The sequence below is a fragment of the Toxorhynchites rutilus genome, chromosome 2 (assembly GCF_029784135.1).
Source record: "Toxorhynchites rutilus septentrionalis strain SRP chromosome 2, ASM2978413v1, whole genome shotgun sequence".
NCBI classification, from domain to species: Eukaryota; Metazoa; Arthropoda; class Insecta; order Diptera; family Culicidae; genus Toxorhynchites; species Toxorhynchites rutilus.
The window spans coordinates 3,298,166-3,324,067 of NC_073745.1; the positions used below are offsets into that span (position 1 = coordinate 3,298,166).

The 25,902-nt window shown below is 38.0% G+C and overlaps 1 protein-coding gene across 6 annotated transcripts in view; it reads left to right on the forward strand.

Annotated features, from left to right (window-relative positions):
• Positions 1-1,914: 1,914 nt before the first annotated feature.
• LOC129764591 (protein kinase C, brain isozyme) overlaps positions 1,915-25,902 on the forward strand; it is a 323,054-nt gene continuing 299,066 nt past the window's right edge. For 2 of the 6 annotated variants that reach the window (XM_055763811.1, XM_055763816.1), the window contains exons 1-2: positions 1,915-2,109; positions 3,496-3,852. In XM_055763811.1, the coding sequence (XP_055619786.1) occupies positions 3,671-3,852 (182 nt within the window). In that variant the 5' untranslated portion in view covers positions 1,915-2,109; positions 3,496-3,670. Of the gene's footprint in view, positions 2,110-2,215; positions 2,342-2,750; positions 3,853-25,902 lie in introns of those variants that run through there. The other 4 variants (XM_055763813.1, XM_055763814.1, XM_055763815.1 and 1 more) reach the window with 4 other exon arrangements.

A 25,902-nucleotide genomic window follows, 5' to 3' on the forward strand; every position in this document is an offset into this window, starting at 1 on the left:
TCGGAAAATTTCTGTGTCAACTCTTTTGAGATGCGAATGACGTTAAGAGGTTTGGATTTTCGTCTAAAGTATACGATAAATGGGCCTTTGGCGCCATCAGGGTATTCTTTTAGACGAAAATCCTGCTTCTCGACTTTTTCCTCATCTTAAGAGCTTTCTATCTCGTAAACAGAATTTTCCTCCTCATCTTCTGTTTCATCCTCCTGCTCTTCAGGAGGAGGTTCATTATCTGATATATTCTTTGGCGTGGATGGGGGATCCTCCCCGCCCTCTGCCATATTAATAAAAACGAAGAAGTAGACAACTGTTCGATATGAACAGAATATAATAATTTGGAATATATAAATTAGTAAAAGAAATTATATTTCTATATTAGTTATTTTTGAAAATTTGATTTATTTCAATTTTTGTTATTATGTGTAATTTGAAAATGAAAAAAAGTTCCAATAATAGTTCAACGGTGATGTATCAAAATGGACACCCCTAATGCCAACGCTTGCCGATTTGGTAAACACAAAGTTTAAACAATGGTGTAAATCGTGCACAGAAGCTATTCAGAATGATGGAAGAAGAAAGAGGAAAATAAACTTCTACTTGCCGCCGCTGTGTAGCGTGTGTGATGATGTGTCTTGCTGCCGGATTGTCTCGATAGCGCACCACTTTTTATGAGCTTTACTTCGCTCGCAGCGCACCAGATGAAAAAATACACACTAGAAACGGATGTAAAAAAAACACCTGTATCGGATCAAATATAGGTTCGACCGATCTGCTTGCGAGTTGTCGAAGCAATGAACATCTTCTTGAATAAAATCAGTTACGAAGTCTAGTTATCCAGAATCGGACGTCTTTCGGTTCTCGCTTACAGTCCTTTTAAAAAGTACAGTTCACTCAAGATTGAAGGAACAGCGCCATTTTGTGGTGGCGGCCCTTTTTGGATTTGCATTTTTCATAAACAATTATTTTCTACTAGTCAATGTCGTTTGATTGGTTCGGAGAAAATATGAAATCCGCCCTTTTATGGTGGGCGCCGTTTTGGGTTTTCAAGATCGTGAAATACGCCAAATTTCAGATCAATCGGTCAACAGGAAGGGGGTTAATTTTCTATTAATGTGGGACAGCGCTATAGACAAAGTTACAAAGTTACCCACGTACATACAAACGGGTCATATAATCGACCCCGTCCTGTATACCGAAGAGTTTTGCGGTTTCCCGGATCGAAAATCTTCGCTCCACACTCTATAGTCCATCCTAAGGCTTTTAACATACCCATATGCAACTCCTTCAATGAGAAATTTAATCGTCAACTTTTGACCGTCCGGATTAAAAATCATTCAGAAAATGCCTTTTACTCCGGACATGGGTTTGGGAAATTCACTAAAACTAAATTGACACAATAGTAACTATCAGTCGCATGATTTCAACATACAAAAAATATCATGGTTTTGGCATGATATTGAAAGTGTCCGGATGAAAAAGCGTCCGGATTCAGAAGCATCACTGTAATTAATTCAAGAGAAATAATGAAAACATTTGATTGCTGGATTAACTTTTTCAAATTTACCATTGCACGTGCACTGTAAGTGGAAAGCAAACTTTCGCACATGGTATCGCACGTCGGTAGTGACCAACCACTTACAAACCGCGTGGCACTCAAACACTCGCTCCAGCACTCAACCAATCGAACCCCCATCAGCTCCCCCCTGGGCTAGGGGAGTTTCCTATCGGTGTTTTTTTTTCGTTTTCGTTTGTTCTCTCACCGATTCGATTGCATTGGGTCCGGAACTCGCGCTCCAAGAGAAGATCAACAAGGTGGGCGCGTGTGTGTGTGTGTGTGAGTGTGTATCACCTACTCTTTGGATCCCCCAGAGACTGTGTGTGCCGTGGCCATTGGTCGGTCCTCCTCCATTCGCTTCGATAAACTCACTCTGAATTGTAATGTCGATTGGGCATAACGTGCCCGCCGTTCCGTCGCTATCGATCTTCAGAAGAGTAGTGAAGAAAAAACAGTCGCTTGCTTGCTTGACTGTTGCTAATCCCCTTTTTATCGAACGAGGAGAAAAAAAAGACACAATAAGTAGCCATCATTAGTCTATTGTGCTGTGCTCTCGGGTAAAGTGTGCGACTTGGTTTAGCTGGATTTGTGTTTGCCCCTATTCGATTTGCGTGATCTGTTGGTGTGTAACTGCCGTAGAGTAGTTTGCCTTTACGCAGAAAGTGGACAGCATCCGATGGACACAGCTGATAGTGCTAGGGGAAGATTGAATTCTGTTTTATCCGTTCTTCTTGGCGATTCTCGATTGGATAAAGAACGGAGAAGCTGTGTGTGATTCTTCTTTTCAAGGTGGTTCGGTTCAGTGGCGATGGGAACGGCTTTGTATGGAGGCGATTCAAATTGTTGCTCTTGAAGACATGATATGTGAAGGATTTTGTACTTGTTCGAACGGTGGAGCGGATTCATACCCAGAAAAGCCGGATGACCTGAATAGTTGCGGTTTTGTTCGAGAAATCGCTCAGTTTCAAAACCCGTGAAGTATTCACACGTCGCGGTTTCGATTTTTTCCCTTGTTTGCATGCTCCGCCTTTTCCCTTCGGGGAACTGTGCTGTGCAAATATATGATAATACAGTAATTGAATTAATAATAATCGTGTTTGGTAGCGCGAGTGCTCTTTTTAGTCTTCCATTGGAGGCCCTACCTCGAGGTTCCTGGAAGAACGTAATTCGTTCAAATTATTCACTTTGAGAGGTTTCATTTCAACTTCGCCGTGTCGAGCTGCTGAACATTTTCACCTGATTTACCTCTCCGTTCTCTCGTTCGATACACCACTTTTGACACAGAGCTAATCGATTTCATCCCTTGTGTTTTTTTTCTTCGCTTACGCGTTCGAAAGATTTTTGCTTGATATCCGGACTTACCACCCACCGAAGCCAGGCGCTATTCGAGTGGAATCAAGAGAAAAACAAAAGAAACCGATTAATTCAAGGAGAGAAAAATCATTTGGAACATCTTCTATTCTTTGCCGATTTCTATTTTCACGTCAACTTTTTCCTTCACTACTGGCACTCACACCAACAGGCGTAGGCAAATAAAGCAACAACAAAAAAAAACAATACTAACCTGAGAGGCTGAGAAAAATTCTCTGGATCAAAAATTTGCGCATTCAGAGCGTGTGAGTGTGTGAGTTTATGGAGATCTAGAGCATCGGTAGGATAGGGGAAGTGAATTTTCCAAGCGAGAGTATATGCTGCCCATCAGCTGCAGTCGCGTGAGAGAAGACGAAAATCATCTAGTGAAAGTGCGTAAGCACATGTGAGCAAGTGTTAGTGAGTGAAGCACACACACACACACACAGAGCACTTTTTTAATCAACTGAGCGGATCTTCTAGTGAGCACGTGTGCAACAAGAGCTGGTGGTCCTAGCCAGAACCTACTAGGATCTGGGATTCCAGCGCCTACTACAGAGGTACTTATTTATTCTCTTCTTGCGTATCCCCAGTAGCGGAGACGCAACAGCAGGCTGCGCTGTTCTTTTTGTTGTTGCCGAAAGCAATCAAAGGAAAGTAAAACAATAGTAAACGTAGTGAACATAACGTAGAATAAAATTTGCATCAGTGCGATTGTTGGTGAATTGTGATTTGCATTTGCGGAAGCAAGAAGACCGAGCTATCATCATGGCCGATGAAGATGGCGTTTTGGAAGAGATCCCCGAGGGGGAGAATAAGTTCGCGATGCGTAACCGTGGCCGGAAAGGTGCGCTCAAGAAGAAGAACGTCTATAATGTCAAGGATCATCGTTTCATTCCACGCTTCTTCAAGCAACCCACGTTCTGTTCGCACTGCAAGGATTTCATCTGGTGAGTATGGGGAACCAGAGCTGCAGGTGGGAGGATAAGCTTACGTATCTTCGCCTACTCCGTACCTAATTCGTACGAATCCTTCGGAGGACGATCTGAAAAATGAAAAGAAAACTCCTACGCTGCTGCTGCTGCTTCGTGACTAGTCGCAGTAAACATGGATAGCATGGGCGGAAAAGGGTGAATTTTCCTCTTGACGAACAGCTTACTCGTTTAGTATCTCACCTTTCGTCGCTCGGTCCAAAAAAAAAAACCAAAATAAAAAGGAAACCAATATGTGTTACGAAGGATTGTAGTCAGGATGGGTCGTGCTAAACGAAGCGAGCAATGAAATGGTGAATGACGAAGATTTATGAAAATGATTTGCATTTCTGTGGGGGGGGGGGGGTTTCCGTTCCGTTCTGCACCCGGGAACCTATTGTGTCTAGTGGAGAATTTATTGCTTATCATGGAGGAGACAGCGGCGCCACCTCATCAATAACTTCTTGAGATTGATAAACACTCGGGTAAACTAATTTCGGGCCATTATTCAAATAAAAAATGGCGACCTGGCGTTTGCCTTCTGTTAGCTTTCCGGCGATGGATAATTTTGTTAATGTGCTATGATGTCGATATCGACATTCACACGGTTTCATTCATTCTGTTGAAACAATTTGCATTGGTTGACATTTTGTGACATATACGCTCAGTGTTACATCCGGGCATATGATGATAAGGAATTGGGTTAAATGAGGTGTTTCTATGGAACTGAACGAGCACAAACAATTGAAGGTAAAACAAATAAAAGGCTCAAACCGACCGTTGTTATTGATAACTTAGATGTGAAGATATATATTTACTTTGAAGATAATGTGAAGACAATTTTTTCTGTGGAGATATTTTGTAGACTTGACTGAAAAATTTCAGTATTTTCTAGAAAAAAGTAAATATTGACCGAACATCTTGAAAATAATAATAATTTATCGAGATATTTTGTGGCAAAAGTGCTATTCATACGCTTAGTTCTCAGGATCTCTCCTGAGAACTGAGAACATCTCTGTTAGATGTCAAAACATGTCTTTACTTTGAAAACATTTGATTTACTATGAACACACCTAAATTGTGTGAAAAACGAATCGAATTAAAGTATTGTTGCTTTTATCCGAAAACGTGGTATTTTATTTATGATAATGTTCTAAGCTTTTCACTTTGGCGACCTTCTTAGAAATCTTAGTATCAATTACGGTGAGGTCAACAGATGATATGTTTTCGTGTCGTGTGAGGACATTTGAGAGATCACTTATCGCGGTCTGGAATTCATATATAACTTAACTTCCCATGTGAGGAAGTGGAGTTTTTAAAAAAAGACTAACTAAACTAAGCTAAAGCTAAAAAGGAAAACGCGACTGTTCTCGTCGGCTCACTAATTTAATCTGAATCTTTATTCAATTTCTTTTGGTACAATACGAGTTGGAAATCATTATTACTTGGAGAGATGTTGAATCGGCGTAGTTTGATGCCTCCGCGGTTGGTCTCTACTGCGATCCGGTTCCGTTGTTTACAGTCACAGCACGTCTTATGCCGTGGGTATGGTTGCTGGTTTGATTATATGGGCCTGGCGATAACTTGTGGACCTGGCGATAACTTCTCCCTTTGGTAAGAATGAGACGTCCCGGCTCACTAAGGATGATTTAGCTTCTTCGGATGCTGACTTGGGATTTTCTGCTGGTTTTGGTAAACGATCTAAGAAAGATTCGTGTGGTTGAGGTTTTCCAAGAATTCTGATATTGATGCTTTTGGATTTTATTAAGTACAGCACGATCATTATTATAACTCCCAGGATACTGACAATAGATAAACTCATTGATGAGTAATGGTGAGTTTTATAGCTTTCCACCAATGAATCCAGATGATTTCTGTTGATAATGTGTAGATCTTCAATAGCGGTCTGGTTTTGGGTAATTTGTACTTCGATTTTCAAACCATCGAAAGGGAGTATTATTGGAATTTCGTTTCTGATTATTTCTGTGTTTGTAAATGTTGTTTTGTTCACCTCGATGCTGCAGTTATGAAACTCAATCAAAAATAATCCAGATAAATTTCTATCAGTAATTCCGCAGTTTGTTTTGATTTCCAGAGGAATCATAGATTTTAAAACGACATGGTGATCAGTTAGAAGCTTGATTTCATTTTTCCGCTCATATTTTTCAAACGTACAATTTCCAGTAAATCCTCGTAATATTTTTGAGAAGCATTTATCATTGCTGTAGTTTAGGAGCATGTCTTCGTTACAAATGTTGTTCTGCTCGATCTAGAGATGGGCAAAACAGTTCACTTTAATGAACCGTTCAGTGGCCAACCGTTCACTTAAGTGAACTAGTTCTTTTGAGCAGTTCACTCACTCTTTCGTACATTAGAGGGATATGCCAAATCATGTGTAAAAAAGTGTGATATGTTATGTAGGACTGTTCTTTTCATTCATAAAATACTGTTTGTTAGCAATAACTCTGTGTCCGAATTTTGTTAAAAATATCTTAGCAAAATAGAAAATCAAACCATGATTTTGAAATTTTGATCTAGTTTGAACCGTGATTTATTATTTTCAGCACAAACTAGCGTTGCGCTGTTTTTCTACAATGTTTTGCAATAACTGCTATAGCAAAACTGTACCAAAACGCGAAAGACTTTCTCGAAATTATCAAACACAATATGATATAACATAAAAACATTTCATATCAGCGACACAAATTTTTATTTACTGTTGAAAAATACTGTTTGAATCGTTTCGCTTTCAACTGTATTTTTTTGTGATTGCATATCTTACTGAAATATTTACCCTCAACTTAAAAATATGAAATTAAAACTTTATTTGATAAATAATCGAACAATCCAATTTAAGAACCATCGTGTCCTGAAATATTGCGTTTTATTATGAAAACATCTTATTTTGTATTATTTCATGGGGCTTTCGTTTGTTTCCATTCGTTAATTTGAGGACTATTTACCTTGCAGCAGCATTCGTGCATAACTCGTTCGCTCGCCTTGCTCTTATACACCGATCACCATACACAGTTCGTTCTGAACTGTAGGCACAGTTCAGCCAGCGGTCAGTTCGTTCTGAACTTTATACACAGTTCCGCCAGCGGTCATCGTAAACAGTTCGTTCTGAACTGCATACACAGTTCATCGTTCACCGTTCAGTTCGTTCTGAACTGAACTGTATACACAGTTCAGCCAGCGGTCTTCGTACACAGTTCGTTCTGAACTGGGTAAGCAGTTCATGTGAACTGTTGCCAAGTAAAAAAGAACGACCGTTCGTTCACTCTTTTTGGTGAACTAGTGAACTTTTGAACAGTTCATGAACGGTTTGCCCATCTCTAGCTCGATCTGCTGACATTCTCTCGTGATGAAGTAAGTTCCTATCTCGCTCGTCATTGCTTTGTTTGCTGGTATGTTCAATATCTTGTTTCCAACTGGTAAGGTTTCTAGTATCAAATTACTATATGTTACATTTTGAAGAGAAGGTATCTTGACTACAAATATCATTTCAGATGATCTATATTTTTGATTTCTATGCCTTTTTCTTCTAATCTTTCTATTGAAAACAAAAGTTCTTCTGGGTGGAGGATATGTTTCGAGACAATGTTAAGTTTTGCTAAATGAATCGACTCTGCTATGTCCTTGAAATGTGAGATTAAGTTATCTAGTAACATGTTGATTTTCTTTACATCTTTGATTATTTGTATTTGTGTTGCTGTGTTATCCATACGAGCCTGATTGAAATTTTTGACAATGATTTCTTGCTGTTTATTAATTTGTTTTATAATTGTATCTATTCTGTTATTCAATTGATAATTTATCTTGGCTTGTTTGTTATTTTCATTGATAAGTTGATTGCCTTTAATTCTTAGCTCCTCCAAATCTTTAATAATTTCATTGCAATCTTCGTTATTGAAGTTTCCGGTGATAAATTTTATTCCGCTTCCCACAAAATTCAATAATCCTCTTTTGGGTCGTGGTTTATTCTGAAGGCTATGATAAAGATAGTTAAGATTATTAAATTTTGAAAGGATAATTTCGTTCAATTCCGATGTATTGCAAATATTCTTTATTCCGTCGATCATATTTTTTATCGTTATCAAAGTGGGGTGATAAATTTCGAAATCTATGATGTGGTAAATTTTGTGTTCCCCATCTTTGATGTAGTTTTTACCTGATGCTATTGCTAGCAGACCTGGATTGTGACTAAGTTCCATTATTTGTATGGTAGGTTGCCTGCCCATAGTTCCAGATACTAAAACGAGACATAAGAGAGTTCGGACGGTGGTCCATATCCTAAAATAGAAAAATAGATTAGAGTTCATTTTATTATTTCCTTATTCTACGCATTTTTGCTTTATGTAGTTTCCTATTTTTATCGTCTTCATACGTTTGGTTCCTGTCTTCGACAACTTTAACAGGTTGAAACCATTCTTTAGTTTTTGCTTTAATACCCTGCCGTCTATTAAAAACTGTTTGATCGGCTTCAAGTAATGGTGGGTCTTCTCTAGATGCATTTTGTTGTTGATGTTGTTTCTGCTGTGTATCAGTAGCTCTAGCCTCTGCTTCTTTATAAATTTTGTCACGGTATTCCAAAAGCTGGGCTCTATCTAAAGGTCGTTCTTCTTCGCTTTTTATTCCGTAGAATATTTCGCGAGGTCTCATATTGGTAGAGCTGTGAATTGTATTATTGTACAAGCTACACGATATTTGAAACATTTCCTTATTGGTGACATTCTCATATTTGTCTTTATTGCATCTGAAAATTTCTTCTATTGTTGAATGGAATCGTTCTACCGTTCCATTTTGTTCACTGTAGTTGGTTGGTGTAAAATACTGTTGAATATGAAGTTTGTCTAGCATGTCCCGCATTTCAATGGATTTGAATGCTGGTTCATTATCAGATATTATCATTTTAGGTTTTCCGTATAATGAAATAAATTTGACAATAGCTTTTCTAATGTCGACTGTGGTTCTTGATTTAATAGGAAGTAGAAATCCAAATTTAGACAGTTTGTCTATAATTGATAAAAATAAATTAGGTTGGGATATTAACACATCAATGTGGATAATATCCAATGGTTGCTTTGGGATAGGGGTTTCGCCTAGAAGAATCTTATACGGTTTTCTCTCATACTTCATTCGATTGCAGGTATTACATAATATGATAAACTTCCTTATCTTAATTTTCATTTTTGGAAAATAGAATCTTCTTCTCATTACTGCCAGATTTTCTTGAATTCCACGATGTGCAATTTCGTGAGTTTCTTCAATTGAAGTATCTTGCTCCTCATCGGATCTCACGTCGATTAGTAAGCGTTGTGATATTCTAACCTTGAAAGGACGACATCTACTGAAATAATTTTTATAAACTATTTGAATTTGGTTTATGAGATTTTCTGGACATATTATGCAATTTGTGCGTCGAGGGTCCATATATTCTTTAAACATTTTAATTAGAAACGGTACGCCAAATATTACTTTGGTAATAGTCCGCCTGTAAACTCTGGGAAACACTTCTTCGAAAGTAGTACTTTCTTCACCAATTTTGAGTATAATTTGATTATGGAAATAATTTATGGGAGCCTCTGTGCATTGTATGAATTCTGAATCATCACGCTGAATGCACGGTGATATCGTCGGAAGATGAATCAGTTTCATTAATGTTAAGTTCGTTAACTCTGGACAATCCATCGGCTACCACATTCTGTTTGCCAGGTTTGTATTGGATGTCAAAATCAAATTCTGATAAACTTAACCGCCAATGAATGAGCCTTTGATTTGGTTCTTTGAGGTTTAGGCTGTAGGTGAGCGGTTTGTGATCAGTATAAAGTGTAAATCTGTTGCCATAAAGGTATGGTCTGAAATGTTTGCAACCCCAAACTATTGCTAATAGCTCCTTTTCTATGGTGGAGTAATTCTCCTCGGATTTATTAAGGGTATGAGAGGCATAGGGCAATTGGCCTATCTTTACCTATTGGCCCTTGCGAAAGTACGGCACCTATTGCGTGATTAGACGCGTCAGTGGTCAAAATAAAAGGTTTTGTGAAGTCTGGGTACTGAAGGATGTCACTACTGGTCAAAATGTTTTTGCATTTGTCAAATGCCTTTACGAAGTCTTCATTGTGAACTATTTTTTCACCTTTTCTCAAAGAGTTAGTCAAAGGTTTTGCAATTTTTGCAAAGTCCTTTATAAATTTTCTATAATAACCGAGTATTCCTAGAAATCCTCGAAGTTCTTTATCACTCTTAGGTAAAGGCCAATTTTGAATTGACTCGATTTTATCCGGGTTTGGTCTCACACCTTCGGATGTGACGACATGTCCCAGAAAGGCGACTTCTTTACTTAGAAATTCGCACTTATCCAGCTGAATTTTCATATTACATTTAGACAATGAATCAAAAATTTTCTTTAGATTGTCTAAATGTTCTTGCAAACTTGTAGAAAAAAACGATGAGATCATCCATATAGATGAAACATCGCAAACCAATATGCTCTCTAAGAATATTGTCCATCACTCTTTGAAATGTGGATGGCGCATTCTTGAGTCCAAATGGCATTCGTAAGAACTCATAGTGCCCATTTTCGACACTAAAAGCCGTCTTTGGAATGTCTGTTTTCTCGACTTCTATCTGGTGAAAACCAGACGCTAAATCAATAGTAGAAAAATAATTACATCTCCCAAGCTTATCGAGAATATCGGAAATGTTGGGGATTGGGTACCGATCGTTGATTGTTTTATCGTTCAGTTTACGATAGTCAATCACTAATCTCCATTTCTTTTTGCCAGAGGCGTCTAGCTTTTTGGGAACTATCCAAACTGGAGAGGTCCACTGAGTGTCTTATAATACCCTGTTGTAACATCTGGGATATTTGTTTCTGCACTTCTTCTCGATGGCAAAAAGGGTACCTGTATGAGTTGGCATAAACTGGTAAATCGTCTTTTGTTTGAATATTATGCTTAATAGCATTAGTGAATGATAAAGCTTCTCCTTCTAATAGAAATACATCTTGGCTTTCCGCAATTATTTTCAGTAGCTTCGATTTTTCTTCTGAGTTGAGGTGATTCAATCTTAGTTGATCAAAAAGTCTTCGGTTTATTGGAACTGGAGTTGTTGAGCGAATTTGTGTTTCAAAATTATTCAATTCGAATTCAAAGGGTTTCCCAATGTTAATTTTAGTAGGTTCCTTTGAGTAATTAGTAATTGTCATGAAAGCACGATTGTTTACGGCGTTGTATATTCCAGAGTGAATAAATGTGGTATCGGAAATATTCATGTCAGTGTTCACGAAGAAATCTCCTTCACTGATTGTTACTGGACGGCTCACTACTTTCGTTTCTTCAGGATCCAATTGTATTTCAGTAGCAAACGGATATTTTCTTTTCATTTTTATTTTCCCAGTAGGAAATTGTAACTCATTTGTATTTGTGAGAATGTCGATTCGAAGCATTTGTAAAGATTCGTAACCAATCAGTCCATCAAAAAATGGATGAAAGTCAAAAACGTAAAATTGCAATTTTTGTGTTTGAGGCACTTGAATGAATGGATTGAATTCTACAAAACGATTAATTGTATGAGAACCGTTAATATTAGTAACAATGGCTGGATCGGTGTGTCTGCAATTTTCAAAGTTAACATGTCGGGTGCTTATGTAGTTTTTATTTGCCCCGGTATCTATTAAAAATTTTAAAACTCCTTTCGAAGTAGGAACTTCGATATAAGGTATGAAATTATTTACGTTGGATTGAATTCTGCATCCTGCTGTCGAAAATTTAGGTCATCGATTTCATTTGTGATTTTCTCTTCGTTATTGGTTTCAATTTGTTGGTCTGATGGCTGGGTTTCTGAGCAAATCTCATTGCTTTGGTTTTCGAAATTTTGATATGCGTAATAGTATTCGTCATTATTGGGGTAATAGTAATTTTCAGGATTTAATTCCTCAGGAATTTGGAAGTTGGGTCTATTCATATAATTGACTTGACGAGTTCTCATGGAGTGGTCAACCTCTATCGGTACCGGTCTCGGTTGTTGATCGTTGGGTCTTTGTACATACGAGTCCCTTTGGGGGTTCGGTAAGTTGAAGCGTGGTAGATTGAAAGAATGTGAGTGATGAGCTCTTGGAGGTGGATGGAAAGGTGGTTGCAATGCTCTATGTTGTGGTTGGAATTGTCTATGTGGTGGTTGGAATGGTCTATGTTGTAATTGGAATGGCCTAGAATGTTGCTGTGATGATCTAGGGTATTGTTGGAATAAATTTGGGATCGAATTGTTGGGTCTTGGTGGAATTGGGGGTGCAGCTTCAAAAGGGTTTCTAACATAATTATAATTTCCTTCCTCGAGGCAGAGTCGTAACGCTTCCTTTAGTGTTTTTGGACATTGCGCTCTTATGATTGGTCCAAGTGGATCCTTTAATCCTGCCAAAAATACTTTTAGACCTAATTCTTGATAAAATGAATTTTTCGCTGCTTTCACGTCAGCATTATTTTCGTTCAAATTGAGAAGATTCACTAGCAGTGAAATTGAATGAGAAATCCGACTATAAAATTCTTCTACGGTAGTGCTCTGGTTCGATTTCAATAAATCCCGCGTGAGGGAAATTTCGTCCCGCTTATCGCTATAATGTGTAATCAATGTGTTTTTAATATCGTCCCAATCTGTCGAGGTGCCGTAAATTTCCAGAACGGTATCGGCATCTCCTATTATTTTGCTACGGATGGCTTGCATCCAGACTTGAAATATAGGGGAATTTCTAGCTTCGGCCAGAAGTGGAATCAAATTGTCGATGCATTTGATGAAACTGTGCAGTTTCACTGGGTTTCCATCGAAACAAGCGATGTCCCTTATGAGTTGTGGTGTTTGCAAAGATTTTATGATTGTTTCTGTTCTGGCAAAATTGTTGGCAACATCGTTTTGAACGTTCACAGGTTCAGGTTGATGTTGAATAATTTGTGCTGCTTGCGGAGCAACAATTTGTGGGGCGGCATGTTGAGCAGCGCGTACTGCTTCAACGACGCCTTGTATCTCAAGCTGAAGCTGTTGAATTTGATCATCTCGGTCCATGATGGCTTGTTGCAATTCTGCAATATGCGCATCCATTTTTACTTTAATTAATTCCGCACTTGATAAAAGTAAATAATCAAATCACTATTTTACGGTGTACTTATTGTTCTTTTGAAAGTATTTTATTTCACTTATATCTCTTATTTATTTAATAGAATAAACTCTTTAATTATTTTGGCACTTGATAGATAGTTAAATCGTAATTGAGTGATTGGTATGTATTGTTTTATTTCACTTTTATTTTTCTTATTTATTTAGTAGAATAAAATAAAATTCTTACCTTAGAAAAAGAAATGGTCCCATATCTTTTGGGTTCTTTTTATGTAGAAGCAGGTCGTTAGCTCCGTGATGTGTCAGCTGCTGCGTTTTGTATCTGATATGCACTCAGGGAACACTTTCACTAAACACTCAACACGGGGCGCTAACTAATCCTACCGACTGCGCCACTTAACTTCCCATGTGAGGAAGTGGAGTTTAAAAAAAAAGACTAACTAAACTAAGCTAAAGCTAAAAAGGAAAACGCGACTGTTCTCGTCGGCTCACTAATTTAATCTGAATCTTTATTCAATTTCTTTTGGTACAATACGAGTTGGAAATCATTATTACTTGGAGAGATGTTGAATCGGCGTAGTTTGATGCCTCCGCGGTTGGTCTCTACTGCGATCCGGTTCCGTTGTTTACAGTCACAGCACGTCTTATGCCGTGGGTATGGTTGCTGGTTTGATTATATGGGCCTGGCGATAACTTATATATATACATATTTTTTTGGCTGGTTTTTGGCGATTAATAGTTATCCGTTTTTGTATCCACCTCTCGCAGATGACATGTTCCTGCCTACACAATAATCTGTATACTAGGGTGCCAATGAAAAGGGTCATCTCTAATTTCAAAAAGTTACCTCATAAAAAATGTTCGCCACCTCGAAAAAACACTCTATGCCAAATATCAGCTCAATCTGACTAATCGGAGAGCGGCGCAACGCGATCAAAGTTTGAGTTTTTGGAAAATCGAAAAATCACCCAAGGGGGGAGTAAAGGAAATCGGAGTTTAATGGCGGGATTACATTAGGGAGATCTATAGCTATAGATGGATCTATTCACGCAAAAATAGATGTAGACGAGTGAGAATATATATGATACACTTCTTCGAGGTATATATAACCACCATGATTAGAATAAATTCAGGCATATGTAAACGCTGGTGAATTTCTCACTGGTGAGAAATAACTAAAGTTGGATGCAGTTCTAATTCAGGTGAACTTCATTATATAAGTTCGCGCTAGTGTAAACAGTTGATGCGATTTCTATAAATCTCATCATATTTCTTCGCAAGAATATATACCTAGTCAAACCCACTGTAAGAAAAAAAAAATGGTTAATGCCAAATGTCTTACAATTGCATGAAACGTCGAGATCTAGTGTCATTTCGAATTTTTTTTTGTCAAAAATCGACACTCTGGGACACTCTGTTTTTCTTCGGAACACGAGATGAAACATATGGTTTTAAGTACCAATAAAAATAATTATCTCGATTTTTCGTTCGGAACTTGCTGCGAAATGTTGATTCGCACGATAATATACCCTTTGCAAAATATTAGCTCATTCGAACCTTATTTATTGGTGTCGCAGAATTTCAGTTTTTTGAAAAAACCAAAGATCACCGATAATCGGGGATTTATAAAAAAAATGTTGGTGCCAACTGTCTTAACAATTTTTACGCGAGATTTACTGTTATTTCGAAATAAAAATTTTGTCAAAGAAAAATTTTTTTTCGCTTGGTGGTTTTTTCGTCCGTAAAATCGATTTTGAGATAACTATAAATCTCGACTGTCATGCAATTTTAAGACATTTGGCATCAAAAAGTTTTTTTTAAACACGTTTTCCGGTGATTTTTCGGTTTTCAAAAAACTATGATTTTAACGTCTGCAACACTAATAAACGAAGTTCGAATGAGTTAATATTTTGCATAGAGTATATTATCGTGTAAATCAACATTTCGCAGCAAGTTCCGAACGAAAAATCGAGATAATTATTGTTATTGGCACCTAAAACCATACGTTTCGTCTTATATTCCGAAAAAAAAGTCCCAGAGTGTCGATTTTTGACAAAAAAAACATTTTTCGGGATGGCACTAGATCTCGTCATTTTAAGACATTTGGCATCAATTTTTTTTTTCGAAAATCACGATTTCCTTTACTCCCCCCTTGGGTGATTTTTCGATTTAAAAAAAACTCAAACTTTGACCGTTTTGCACCACTCTCCGTTAAGTCCGATTGGGCTGATATTTGGCATAGGGTGTTTTTTCGAGGTAGTGAACATTTTTTATGTGGTAACTTTTTGAAAATTTAGGGTCAATTTTTTCCCATACATTCATTGGCACCCTACTGTATACACACTCGTAACTCAGCTGTCATAAAAAATATATCATTTCAGTACCCTTAATTCTGCTCTTCCTCATCTGAGCCATCCCATGCAAAACTGATATACTGGTTCTCAGATTTTCATGATTTGTTCCTCATCGCAAAATATTAGACCCGTGTTTTTTTTCGTTAGATGGCCCAAAAAATACTTTTTCCCTTTTACCAAACAATTAAAACTTACAATTTTTTTGAGTTCATAACTTTTGAACTGCTAAACCGATTCAGATCATCGACACAACAGATTAAAGACAATGAGCTAGTCTACTTCAAAAAAAAAAAACATTATACGTGAAAGGAACGGATTTTGTTTTTGTGATTGTTGATAGTATTTGCTTTTTATAGCTTACATGGTCTCGAAAATTTTGTATCTCTTTTTTTGTAAGCTTAGATTTTTTTACATAACATATCCAAAAATCAGAGATGTGTATTCTTTTATTTCTGAGTTATGATTTTTCAAAGTTAACATGTTTCAGTCATCGTTCAATACTCCTATGCGAATAAACAAAATCTATGCGACTAGAATCCAATTTTTTCGCAGGTGTATCTTTTTTTTTGAAAAAGACTAGCTTATTCACTTCAATTAAATATTTCTATTACAGATCGGACTCGATTATATGTGATTCATTGATAATAATGAAGGTCCCGCCTCATTCCCCTACATAGGTTTGAGTTGGTCGATTATCTAGTTGATAATTAATTAATACATAACCAGTTTTACAAATAAAAACGAACTGATTTAATTTGCAGATATGAAATCACCTCTTTGTGATATCGGTATTTCACTTAGCTTCGTCTATTCAAAAGTTTCTTCGGACATGTTTGTAAGAAGACACAGCAAATCTTTCAGTTCAGTCAAATCTCAAGAAGAAACGCTTGCTGTCCCGTCAAGTTATCCCATAGCATCTTCTGAGTTCACTGTAACCTGACTGCCAAAATTGTCAGACTATTAACTCTTCAGATTAATCGAACATTTGACCCGTTGGATGAATTTCAGGTTGTAGCCTATCCCTTCATTCTGACGGTTGTCTGCTTGATCCTTCAGAAATAGCTATTGAGCCTTCTTTACTTGACAACAGTCGTTCCCTCGATCTTGAACGAACCCCAATCATAGTTGTGCTTCTTTTTAACGAAACTAACATATCCAATTCCACAATAAGAGCAAACTCTCCCATGTTCCAATCGCTATCACAATTCAGATTTCTCATGGCTGCATTATCGCGCGCTTGCTTAAACTTATGACTACTTTCTATTTTCTTTTTTTTCTCTTTTCATTTCTATAAACATACAAAAAATCCTTCATTATCATTTGGACGAAGATGGCAGTTCATTCTTTCATACACATACACAAACACAATTCGTTGAAAACAACTTCGTTCATTAAAATTAAACCATTTATATTACATTTTTGATATGTGAAATACACTGTCGTTTAAAATCCACTAATGTGGTTGCTCTTTTAATGTGCCTAGGCATCGAATTGAAATAAGTTTAAAAAATAGGGAGTACTGTGACACTCTACTTAAGAAGTTAGGCGTTCGTGCTTCGTCTGCATTTCTGGTATTATATCTATGAATATCACTTCCTCTTCCAATTCGATCACACAAATATCGAGGCAGCAATCCATTTATAATTTTGAAAACGAACACCATAGTTAAATATACAATCCTTTGCTTCACAGATAGCCATTGAAGCGTGTTTAGCATGAAAGCTGAGGAAGTGAATCTATTACAACGCAAAATTAAGCGCATTACTTTATTTTGTAAACGTTGTAGCCTCAACATTTGTGTTTCGTTAGCAAGAAAAAGAATGGATGAACAGAGGTCTATGTGTGGCGATATTATTGATTTATATTATTGAATTTTACTCGAAATTGTCAACTCATTTCTTAAACGGCACATGATACCGTATTTTTTTTTGCAATTTTTTTGATGACATTATCTATGTGAGACTTAAAAAGCAGTTTGTCATCTATAGTAACACCAAGATACTTTATCTCTCTAACGCGATCAAGTGTCTCACCATTTATCTCTACCAAACACTCGGTGTTATAATATCTCGAAGAAAATACCATGTACTTGGTTTTTCCAACATTTAATTTTAACTGCTTATAATTCAACCAACTGCTAAGACAATGCAAATCTCCATTTAAGTGCAATGCTGCGGATTCTAATTTTCTAGCTGCTATGAACAGAACTGTATCGTCCGCAAATAAATTTATATCGCAAAAACGTAAGACTCGTTTCATGTCATTTATGTACATTATGAATGAAATAGGCCCCAACAGGTTCAGAAACAGAATTCAGGCAAAAACAGTTCTCTGTATTCGATTACTCAAATAACTTTCAAACCATTTGAATGCCGAACCCTCTAAACCAAAGCGCCGCAGAGTCTGTAACAACAAGGGCCTGGAAATAGTTTCAAATGCGCGTTTCAAATCCAAAAACACTGCAATGACCGCTTCTTTGATCTCGATATATTCCTTCCACTTAGCTAACACCAAATTCAAGGCGGTTTCACAGGAATGTGATTCCCGATATCCCGATTGCTCTGGTGCTAGTAATGAGTTATTATTCAAATAGTTCACCAGCTGGCCTTTAACGACTAATTCTAGCAGTTTTTCTATAGTGTGCAACATATTGATAGGACGAAACTCTTCGGATTTAATCGTCCCAGCAATTTTGACGTAGGACTACGTCTTTCATTTCTATACCGGGGTGTAAAATCAAAGTTTCGAAAACGAAAGCGTTACGCCGGAGACCGAGATTTTGAGCGTTAATAGCTCCTAAACAACTGAACGAACCGGTATGATAAACACTTCATTCGAAAGATAAAATGTCTACGCGTTCTATACTTGTTACTTTTTGATCCAAAAACTTGTTTCAATAGTCTTAAAATTGCTTTCAAAACAGGCTATTGAAATCATCAATCGGTATATAGGCTAGCGTCGCTTGGAAGTCCACTCAGTTATAATTGAACAGCGATTGGAGCATGTTGTCGCTATTGTGGTGAAGCTCTTCGTTTATCATGAAAGCGCGGATGAACGGTGTCACCAAGAGCCTGTTTGTGCACCTTAGGCCAGAAGAGAATCCATCAGGAGAAGAGTGATGCCACAAACGGTTCCCCGGGAAGAGATCGGAGCAGCCGCCACACAAACACATACATGTGCGGAACTCTTCGTTTGGATGCCATTCAGCATCGAGAAAACTCCGGAAAGATCCAAGGAAAGATCAGGAAAGAACTAATCGTTGCTGAAAAATACTCTACCAGTTCCCCTGGGAATTGAAAAATACATTGATGCGAAAGAGTTTATTCTAATGTTTTCTATCCATATAATACTGCAACCAAATACATTTGGTTTTGTGGTTTTCAATCAAGTGCAATTAGCAGGAAAGCTTCTGAAAATTATTCTTCCCCATCAGTAGGACATTTTCGTATCCAATATTGGATGCATAAAACCTTGTACCTCCAACGTAACGCTCTCGTTTTCGAAGTCCCCCAAATATTCATTTATTCATTCATTCAGAATGAGTTCAGATTCAACTTCAAATAAATGATCACTAAATCAACGATAGTCCTACGTCACCATTGCGGTTATACCATAGATATAACCCACTTCCTGTTTTTTGTATTGGAACCACTAACGATTCTTTCCAGACTTTGGGCACGTGTCCAGTTCTTAATGAATCATTTATCAGGTCCAGCAGGGAATGTCCAATAACATGAAAGCAATCTTGAAAAACTTTTGCATTGACGTCATCAATACCAGCCAGCCGACTTTTCTAGTGCAAAACAAATTCTTTTAAGGTCCGCAAAAGTTATTGGGTGAAAACAATCCAGTTTACATCCACTGGCCGTCGGCTGTACTATTTCGTCAGGTTCACTTACCAAATCGATACTTTCATTAATAAGTGAAACACTGTCAACGAAATATGAATTGAACTTATTGGCTATTAGGTTTTCTGATGTTATAACTGAATTCTCGAAAGCTATGGATCGCGGGCAACTGTTTTTAGATTTCATCAACCTTTTTAAAATTTTCCACAACTGTTTGCTATTATTTTTGTTCTGATCGATCTTTCTCTGGATATGATCTGTTCTGCCTTTTTTCAACGATCTCGAATAATTATTGCGAGCAACTGTATAATAACGCCAATCGATAGCACTATTAGTTCTACGAAACTTTTTGTAACATCTATCCCTCGTACGTTTCATTCGCACTAAGTCAAGACAATGACGGCGCCAGTGGTTGTATGGTTAGCGTAACAGCCTCACAATCCGATCGGCCTGGGTTCAATCCCAGCTGGCGTCGTTGGGATTTTCTGAGGCGAAAAATCTCTGGTTACGTCTTCCTTCGGAGCGGAAGTAAAAGAAGTTGGCCCGGCTCATGAGTTGTTGAGTCTGATAGGTAGGAACAGGTGGAGTCGCCTCCCTGATGTCGGTGATTGGCACTAAAGTGGCGGAAATAGGCCGACGAAAAATAAGCGAAGATAAAAAAAAAAAAAAAAAAAGTCAAGACAATACCAAAAGCTCGTGTTTTCAGTCTCGACCAACTTAAGTTTGACTAAAGGGTGTGTCACATCAAATTGTATCACGGAAAAAACGCTGTAGAAATTCGCCCAGTAGACCGATCCTTTTGAAAATTTTAGACAGTAAAATAAAAACTATTAAACAACTTTTGGCATTTTCTTTTTATTCATACTTCGAGCCCAAGCCCGTATGCTCGCACCTTCCTCTTTACCCCGTCCATAAAGTTCTGTACAACGTCAGGTTGTAGTTTTTTTTGAACAGAAATCCATTTTCTCTTGAAGTCCGCCTCCGATTTGACAACTTTTGGGTTCTTCCGGAGGGCCTGCTTCATAATCGCCCAATATTTCTCTATTGGGCGAAGCTCCGGCCCGTTGGGCGGGTTCATTTCCTTTGGCACGAAGGTGACCCCGTTGGCTTCGTACCACTCCAACACGTCCTTTGAATAGTGGCACGAAGCGAGATCCGGCCAGAAGATGGTCGGGCCCTCGTGCTGCTTCAATAGTGGTAGTAAGCGCTTCTGTAGGCACTCCTTAAGGTAAACCTGCCCGTTTACCGTGCCGGTCATCACGAAGGGGGCGCTCCGCTTTCCACAAGAGCAGATCGCTTGCCACACCATGTACTTTTTGGCAAACTTGGATAGTTTCTGCTTGCGAATCTCCTCCGGAACGCTGAATTTGTCCTCTGCGGAGAAGAACAACAGGCCCGGCAGTTGACGAAAGTCCGCTTTGACGTAGGTTTCGTCGTCCATTACCAGGCAATGCGGCTTCGTCAGCATTTCGGTGTACAGCTTCCGGGCTCGCGTCTTCCCCACCATGTTTTGCCTTTCGTTGCGGTCAGGAGCCTTCTGAACCTTGTATGTACGCAGGCCTTCCCGCTGCTTGGTCCGCTGGACGAATGAACTTGACAAATTCGGCTTATTGGCGACATCCCGGACCGAACTTCTCGGATCACGTCTAAACTGCTTAACTACGCGCTTGTGATCTTTTTCACTGACGGAGCATCCATTTTTGCCGTTCTTCACCTTCCGGTCGATGGTTAGGTTCTCGAAGTATCGTTTTAGTACTCTGCTGACCGTGGATTGGACGATTCCCAGCATCTTACAAATGTGACAACTCCGGATTCTCGAAATGAGTGCGCAGGATTAATTCACGACGCTCTTTTTCGTTCGACGACATTTTTCCAAATTTACGAAAAATTGACAGTGAAGCATGGCCAACGTGATCTATACACTTTTATCTGATTATAAAACCAAAGCTGAAGATATAATTCCTAAAAATTAAATTTCTACAGCGTTTTTTCCGTGATGCAATTTGATGTGACACACCCTTTAGTTTTTTAGTACATGTTCGCAGAGAATCTGTAAGAAAAGATGCCCTGGTTTCTAAATCACCCGATACCGGATAAGAATCCAAGCTTCTAGTTACAAGAGCACACAGAGCCTCCTTCGAATAATTCTTCCAGCACTTTGTCAAAACTCTATCATTTGTTTCACAGTTAGTATCATGGAAATTAATAAATATAGTTTCAGTTATTTTCAGTTCGTCAACGGTAAATGATTGAACCGTGTCGAAATTTGTATAAACATGATCAATCAGTGTTTTGCTGTACTGGGTAATTCGTGTAGCTTCAAAAACCGTTTGTTTTAATCCGAAATAATTCATCAGGCACTGCAATTGGGAAGAGTTCAGGTCATCAAACAAATTAATATTGAAATCACCAGCGATAATATTAATTCCACTGAAATTTAAAAAATGCTCTAACCAGTTATCTAAAAGTTCAATAAAACGCTGGTCACTAGAAGTGGAGAGTGGGAGAGTGGTATAATAGTCCGTAATTTCCAATCTGAATGCCTCTCTCGATAACTATACCCAAAACCCAATTGTTATCAATCGCTTCGTTGAACCGAATGTTGAAACATATTGATTCCTGGATATACATAGCAACCCCTCCAGTATGTTTGGAGTGCGACAAGCAAAAAACAGTTCTATAACCCAGAATATAGTATTGGTCGAAAGCTTCCGCATCTACTATATATGAGTTTCTGTGAGAAATGCCAACGATGGACGTTCGTTATCTACAATTAGTTTCAATTCACTGACGTGTGTAGGCAACCCAGCAATATTTTAAAATACATTATATTAGAGTTTTTACTTCGAGCACTTGTCGTTGTTTACTATTGTTCGTACCGAATGATAGATTTCCTCTTTTCTATAATGTTTCTATAAACTGGGCAGTCTGTACTATATGCTGGATGACCGACGTCCAAATTTAGCTTACGTTCTTTATTCATTTTTCGGCAGTTAACGCATTCGGTCGATATCGATGAACATTCAGATGTGGAATGTTGCTTACTACATTTAGAACATTTTTCATCATTTGGACAATTTTTACTTATATGGCCGAACTCTCCACATTTGAAGCACCTAATAACATTAAATGTTTCTACTACGGGACACCGATCCCATCCTATGTTGACTTTTTCAGCGCTTATTAAATTTTTGAAGACTTACTGTCAACTTCAAGCACTACGTTATATTTATTGTACTTGAAGCGTGGATTCTCATAGATAGCAACCACATTAACGTCACCTATCCCGATGTTTTCATTTTGACTTTTCAACAAGTCTATAAAAACATCAGAGGAATACCGATCAGACATTCCCAAAATTTTCACTTTTGGTTTTAATGGTTTCAGGACAACAGCTTTATATTTTTCACCTAATTTGCTTTCAATATCGGATTTTATCGAATTACATTTTTCTACTGTTGCACACTCTATAATAATCGAGCCTTCTTGCCCGTTTCGAAAGCTGCGGACATTATGTATTTTTGGAACGAGTTTTTTCTTTATTTCATTTCGGGTACTATCGTTACTTTGAATCGACTCTACCGGTTTAACAACAATAACAGGACCAGCCTTCCGTTTTTCTGATATCTTGGGATTTCTCGAAACAACGTTCGCGAAAGATAATTGAAGATTTTGCTTGAATTTTCACCAAGAATTGTTTATATCGATATTGCAGCCAAATTAAGAAAGATAGAAGTTGGGTGTCAAAGAACAAATTTGTAAAGCGGTTAGAAAGCTTCAATTTAATTGATAGAAACAATCTTGTTTAATATACATTCGTTATATAGTTATGATTTTTCAAATTTGACCGATTATCAAAAAATAATATTTCTCCTTTTTCTGAAAATGACTACTTTTAAAAAGTCATAGTTCATCATTTGAACTACTGGACTGATTCAGATACAGCGTGGACTCGATTATATACAGTTTCTGATTTGTTTTCACTGTATATAATCAAATATAAAAGAGGATTCTTGATTTATCCCGTTAAAGTCAGAAAACACCTTTCTGACAGGAAAAAAATAAATCATGTTCTAATTTCAACAATGACAGAGTTATAGATTTTTTTTTGTTTCGGACTCTGTTGTCTCAAACTGGCTCTACATTACAAAGTACGCTTCAGAAGACGATTCTGTTGCTTTAATTTGAAAGATGAAAAAATAGTAAAGGATGTAGTAGTGGAACTTTTAAATTAGTGGATTTTAATAACATTTTGGAAATGAAAAACTTAAAAGTTAATAATTTTTAATGTGTTATTATTAGTTTTATCCTAAAAAATATATGAAACTAGATTATTTCTGAAGCTCTCTAACTGCTCTACATTTTGTTCTTTGACACCCAACTTCTATCTTTCTTAATTTGACTGCAATATCGATATAAACAATTCCTGGGGAAATTAGGCAAAATCTTCAAAAATCACGATTTTTATCTCACTGTACATGTAATACCCACTAAAAATTCAACTTAACGTAAAAAGGTTACATTTTTCCTTGAAATAAGTCATATTTTAGATATATAAAAAATATAGGAGGTTGTGTCCAAGTTACGACCGCATTGATGACGTAGAACTACGCTGTTCTTTTATATAAGTGAAATTTTAGAAATAAGTGAAATTTTAGAAATAAGTGAAATTTTAGAAATAACTATTTAGTAGAATGGTTTGATCGCCTTGAAATGTTTTTTTTGTATTGTAGAATCAGTTGACGATAATTGATTGATGATTCATTCTTGCCATCGCAGAACAATACAACAATACACTAGCTGATCGTATATCGTAATTTGTTTCATGTCAATGCATTGAAAATTTACCTCGAATACTATTCCGGTGGCCTTTTTTCGCAATTGACATAGACTCAGCTACAGTCGATTATATACTTGTTGCACCAGCACCATTATTCCACATCTCATACCTACATTAATATAATTTTGGCACCGCATGGAAACAACAATAATGATAATAAAGGGTGTGTCACATCAAATTGTATCACGGAAAAAACGCTGTAGAAATTCGCCCAGTAGACCGATCCTTTTGAAAATTTTAGACAGTAAAATAAAAACTATTAAACAACTTTTGGCATTTTCTTTTTATTCATACTTCGAGCCCAAGCCCGTATGCTCGCACCTTCCTCTTTACCCCGTCCATAAGGTTCTGTACAACGTCAGGTTGTAGTTTTTTTTTGAACAGAAATCCATTTTCTCTTGAATTCCGCCTCCGATTTGACAACTTTTGGGTTCTTCCGGAGGGCCTGCTTCATAATCGTCCAATATTTCGCTATTGGGCGAAACTCCGACGCGTTGGGCGGATTCATTTCCTTTGGCACGAAGGTGACCCCGTTGGCTTCGTACCACTCCAACACGTCCTTTGAATAGTGGCACGAAGCGAGATCCGGCCAGAAGATGGTCGGGCCCTCGTGCTGCTTCAATAGTGGTAGTAAGCGCTTCTGTAGGCACTCCTTAAGGTAAACCTGCCCGTTTACCGTGCTGGTCATCACGAAGGGGGCGCTCCGCTTTCCACAAGAGCAGATCGCTTGCCACACCATGTACTTTTTGGCAAACTTGGATAGTTTCTGCTTGCGAATCTCCTCCGGAACGCTGAATTTGTCCTCTGCGGAGAAGAACAACAGGCCCGGCAGTTGACGAAAGTCCGCTTTGACGTAGGTTTCGTCGTCCATTACCAGGCAATGCGGCTTCGTCAGCATTTCGGTGTACAGCTTCCGGGCTCGCGTCTTCCCCACCATGTTTTGCCTTTCGTTGCGGTCAGGAGCCTTCTGAACCTTGTATGTACGCAGGCCTTCCCGCTGCTTGGTCCGCTGGACGAATGAACTTGACAAATTCGGCTTATTGGCGACATCCCGGACCGAACTTCTCGGATCACGTCTAAACTGCTTAACTACGCGCTTGTGATCTTTTTCACTGACGGAGCATCCATTTTTGCCGTTCTTCACCTTCCGGTCGATGGTTAGGTTCTCGAAGTATCGTTTTAGTACTCTGCTGACCGTGGATTGGACGATTCCCAGCATCTTACCGATGTCCCGATGTGACAACTCCGGATTCTCGAAATGAGTGCGCAGGATTAATTCACGACGCTCTTTTTCGTTCGACGACATTTTTCCAAATTTACGAAAAATTGACAGTGACCAACGTGATCTATACACTCTTATCTGATTATAAGCGAAAGCTGAAGATATAATTCCTAAAAATTAAATTTCTACAGCGTTTTTTCCGTGATGCAATTTGATGTGACACACCCTTTACTCGCAAGTATCAAATATCATGTTATTTAGTATTGCCTCAGAGGAATCGCACCTCTAGACATCATTCGTACAACGTAAACCAAGCGCCAAACAAGCGTTCGTCATAGCATGCATGCAGAGCCATACATCGGTGGCTTGAAGCGACTAGGAATATAAACACTTCTCATTATTTTGCGCTATTCTCAATAGAAACGTTTCTGTTAATGTTACTGGCCTCGAAAAAGGTTGCATTACTTTTCCATACTCAAGATAAGCGCAGCTGTCATCCTTAGTGGAGAAAGTTTTGCTACTGGCAAGCGAAACCAAATCACATACAAATTTCCAGAACGAAATTTACTTTCTTGGTGACTAAATAAATTAAATGAACTTTTTCTGATAATCTCAACAACCTCGAAAAGAGTGGCATTGCTTCATTATGATCAA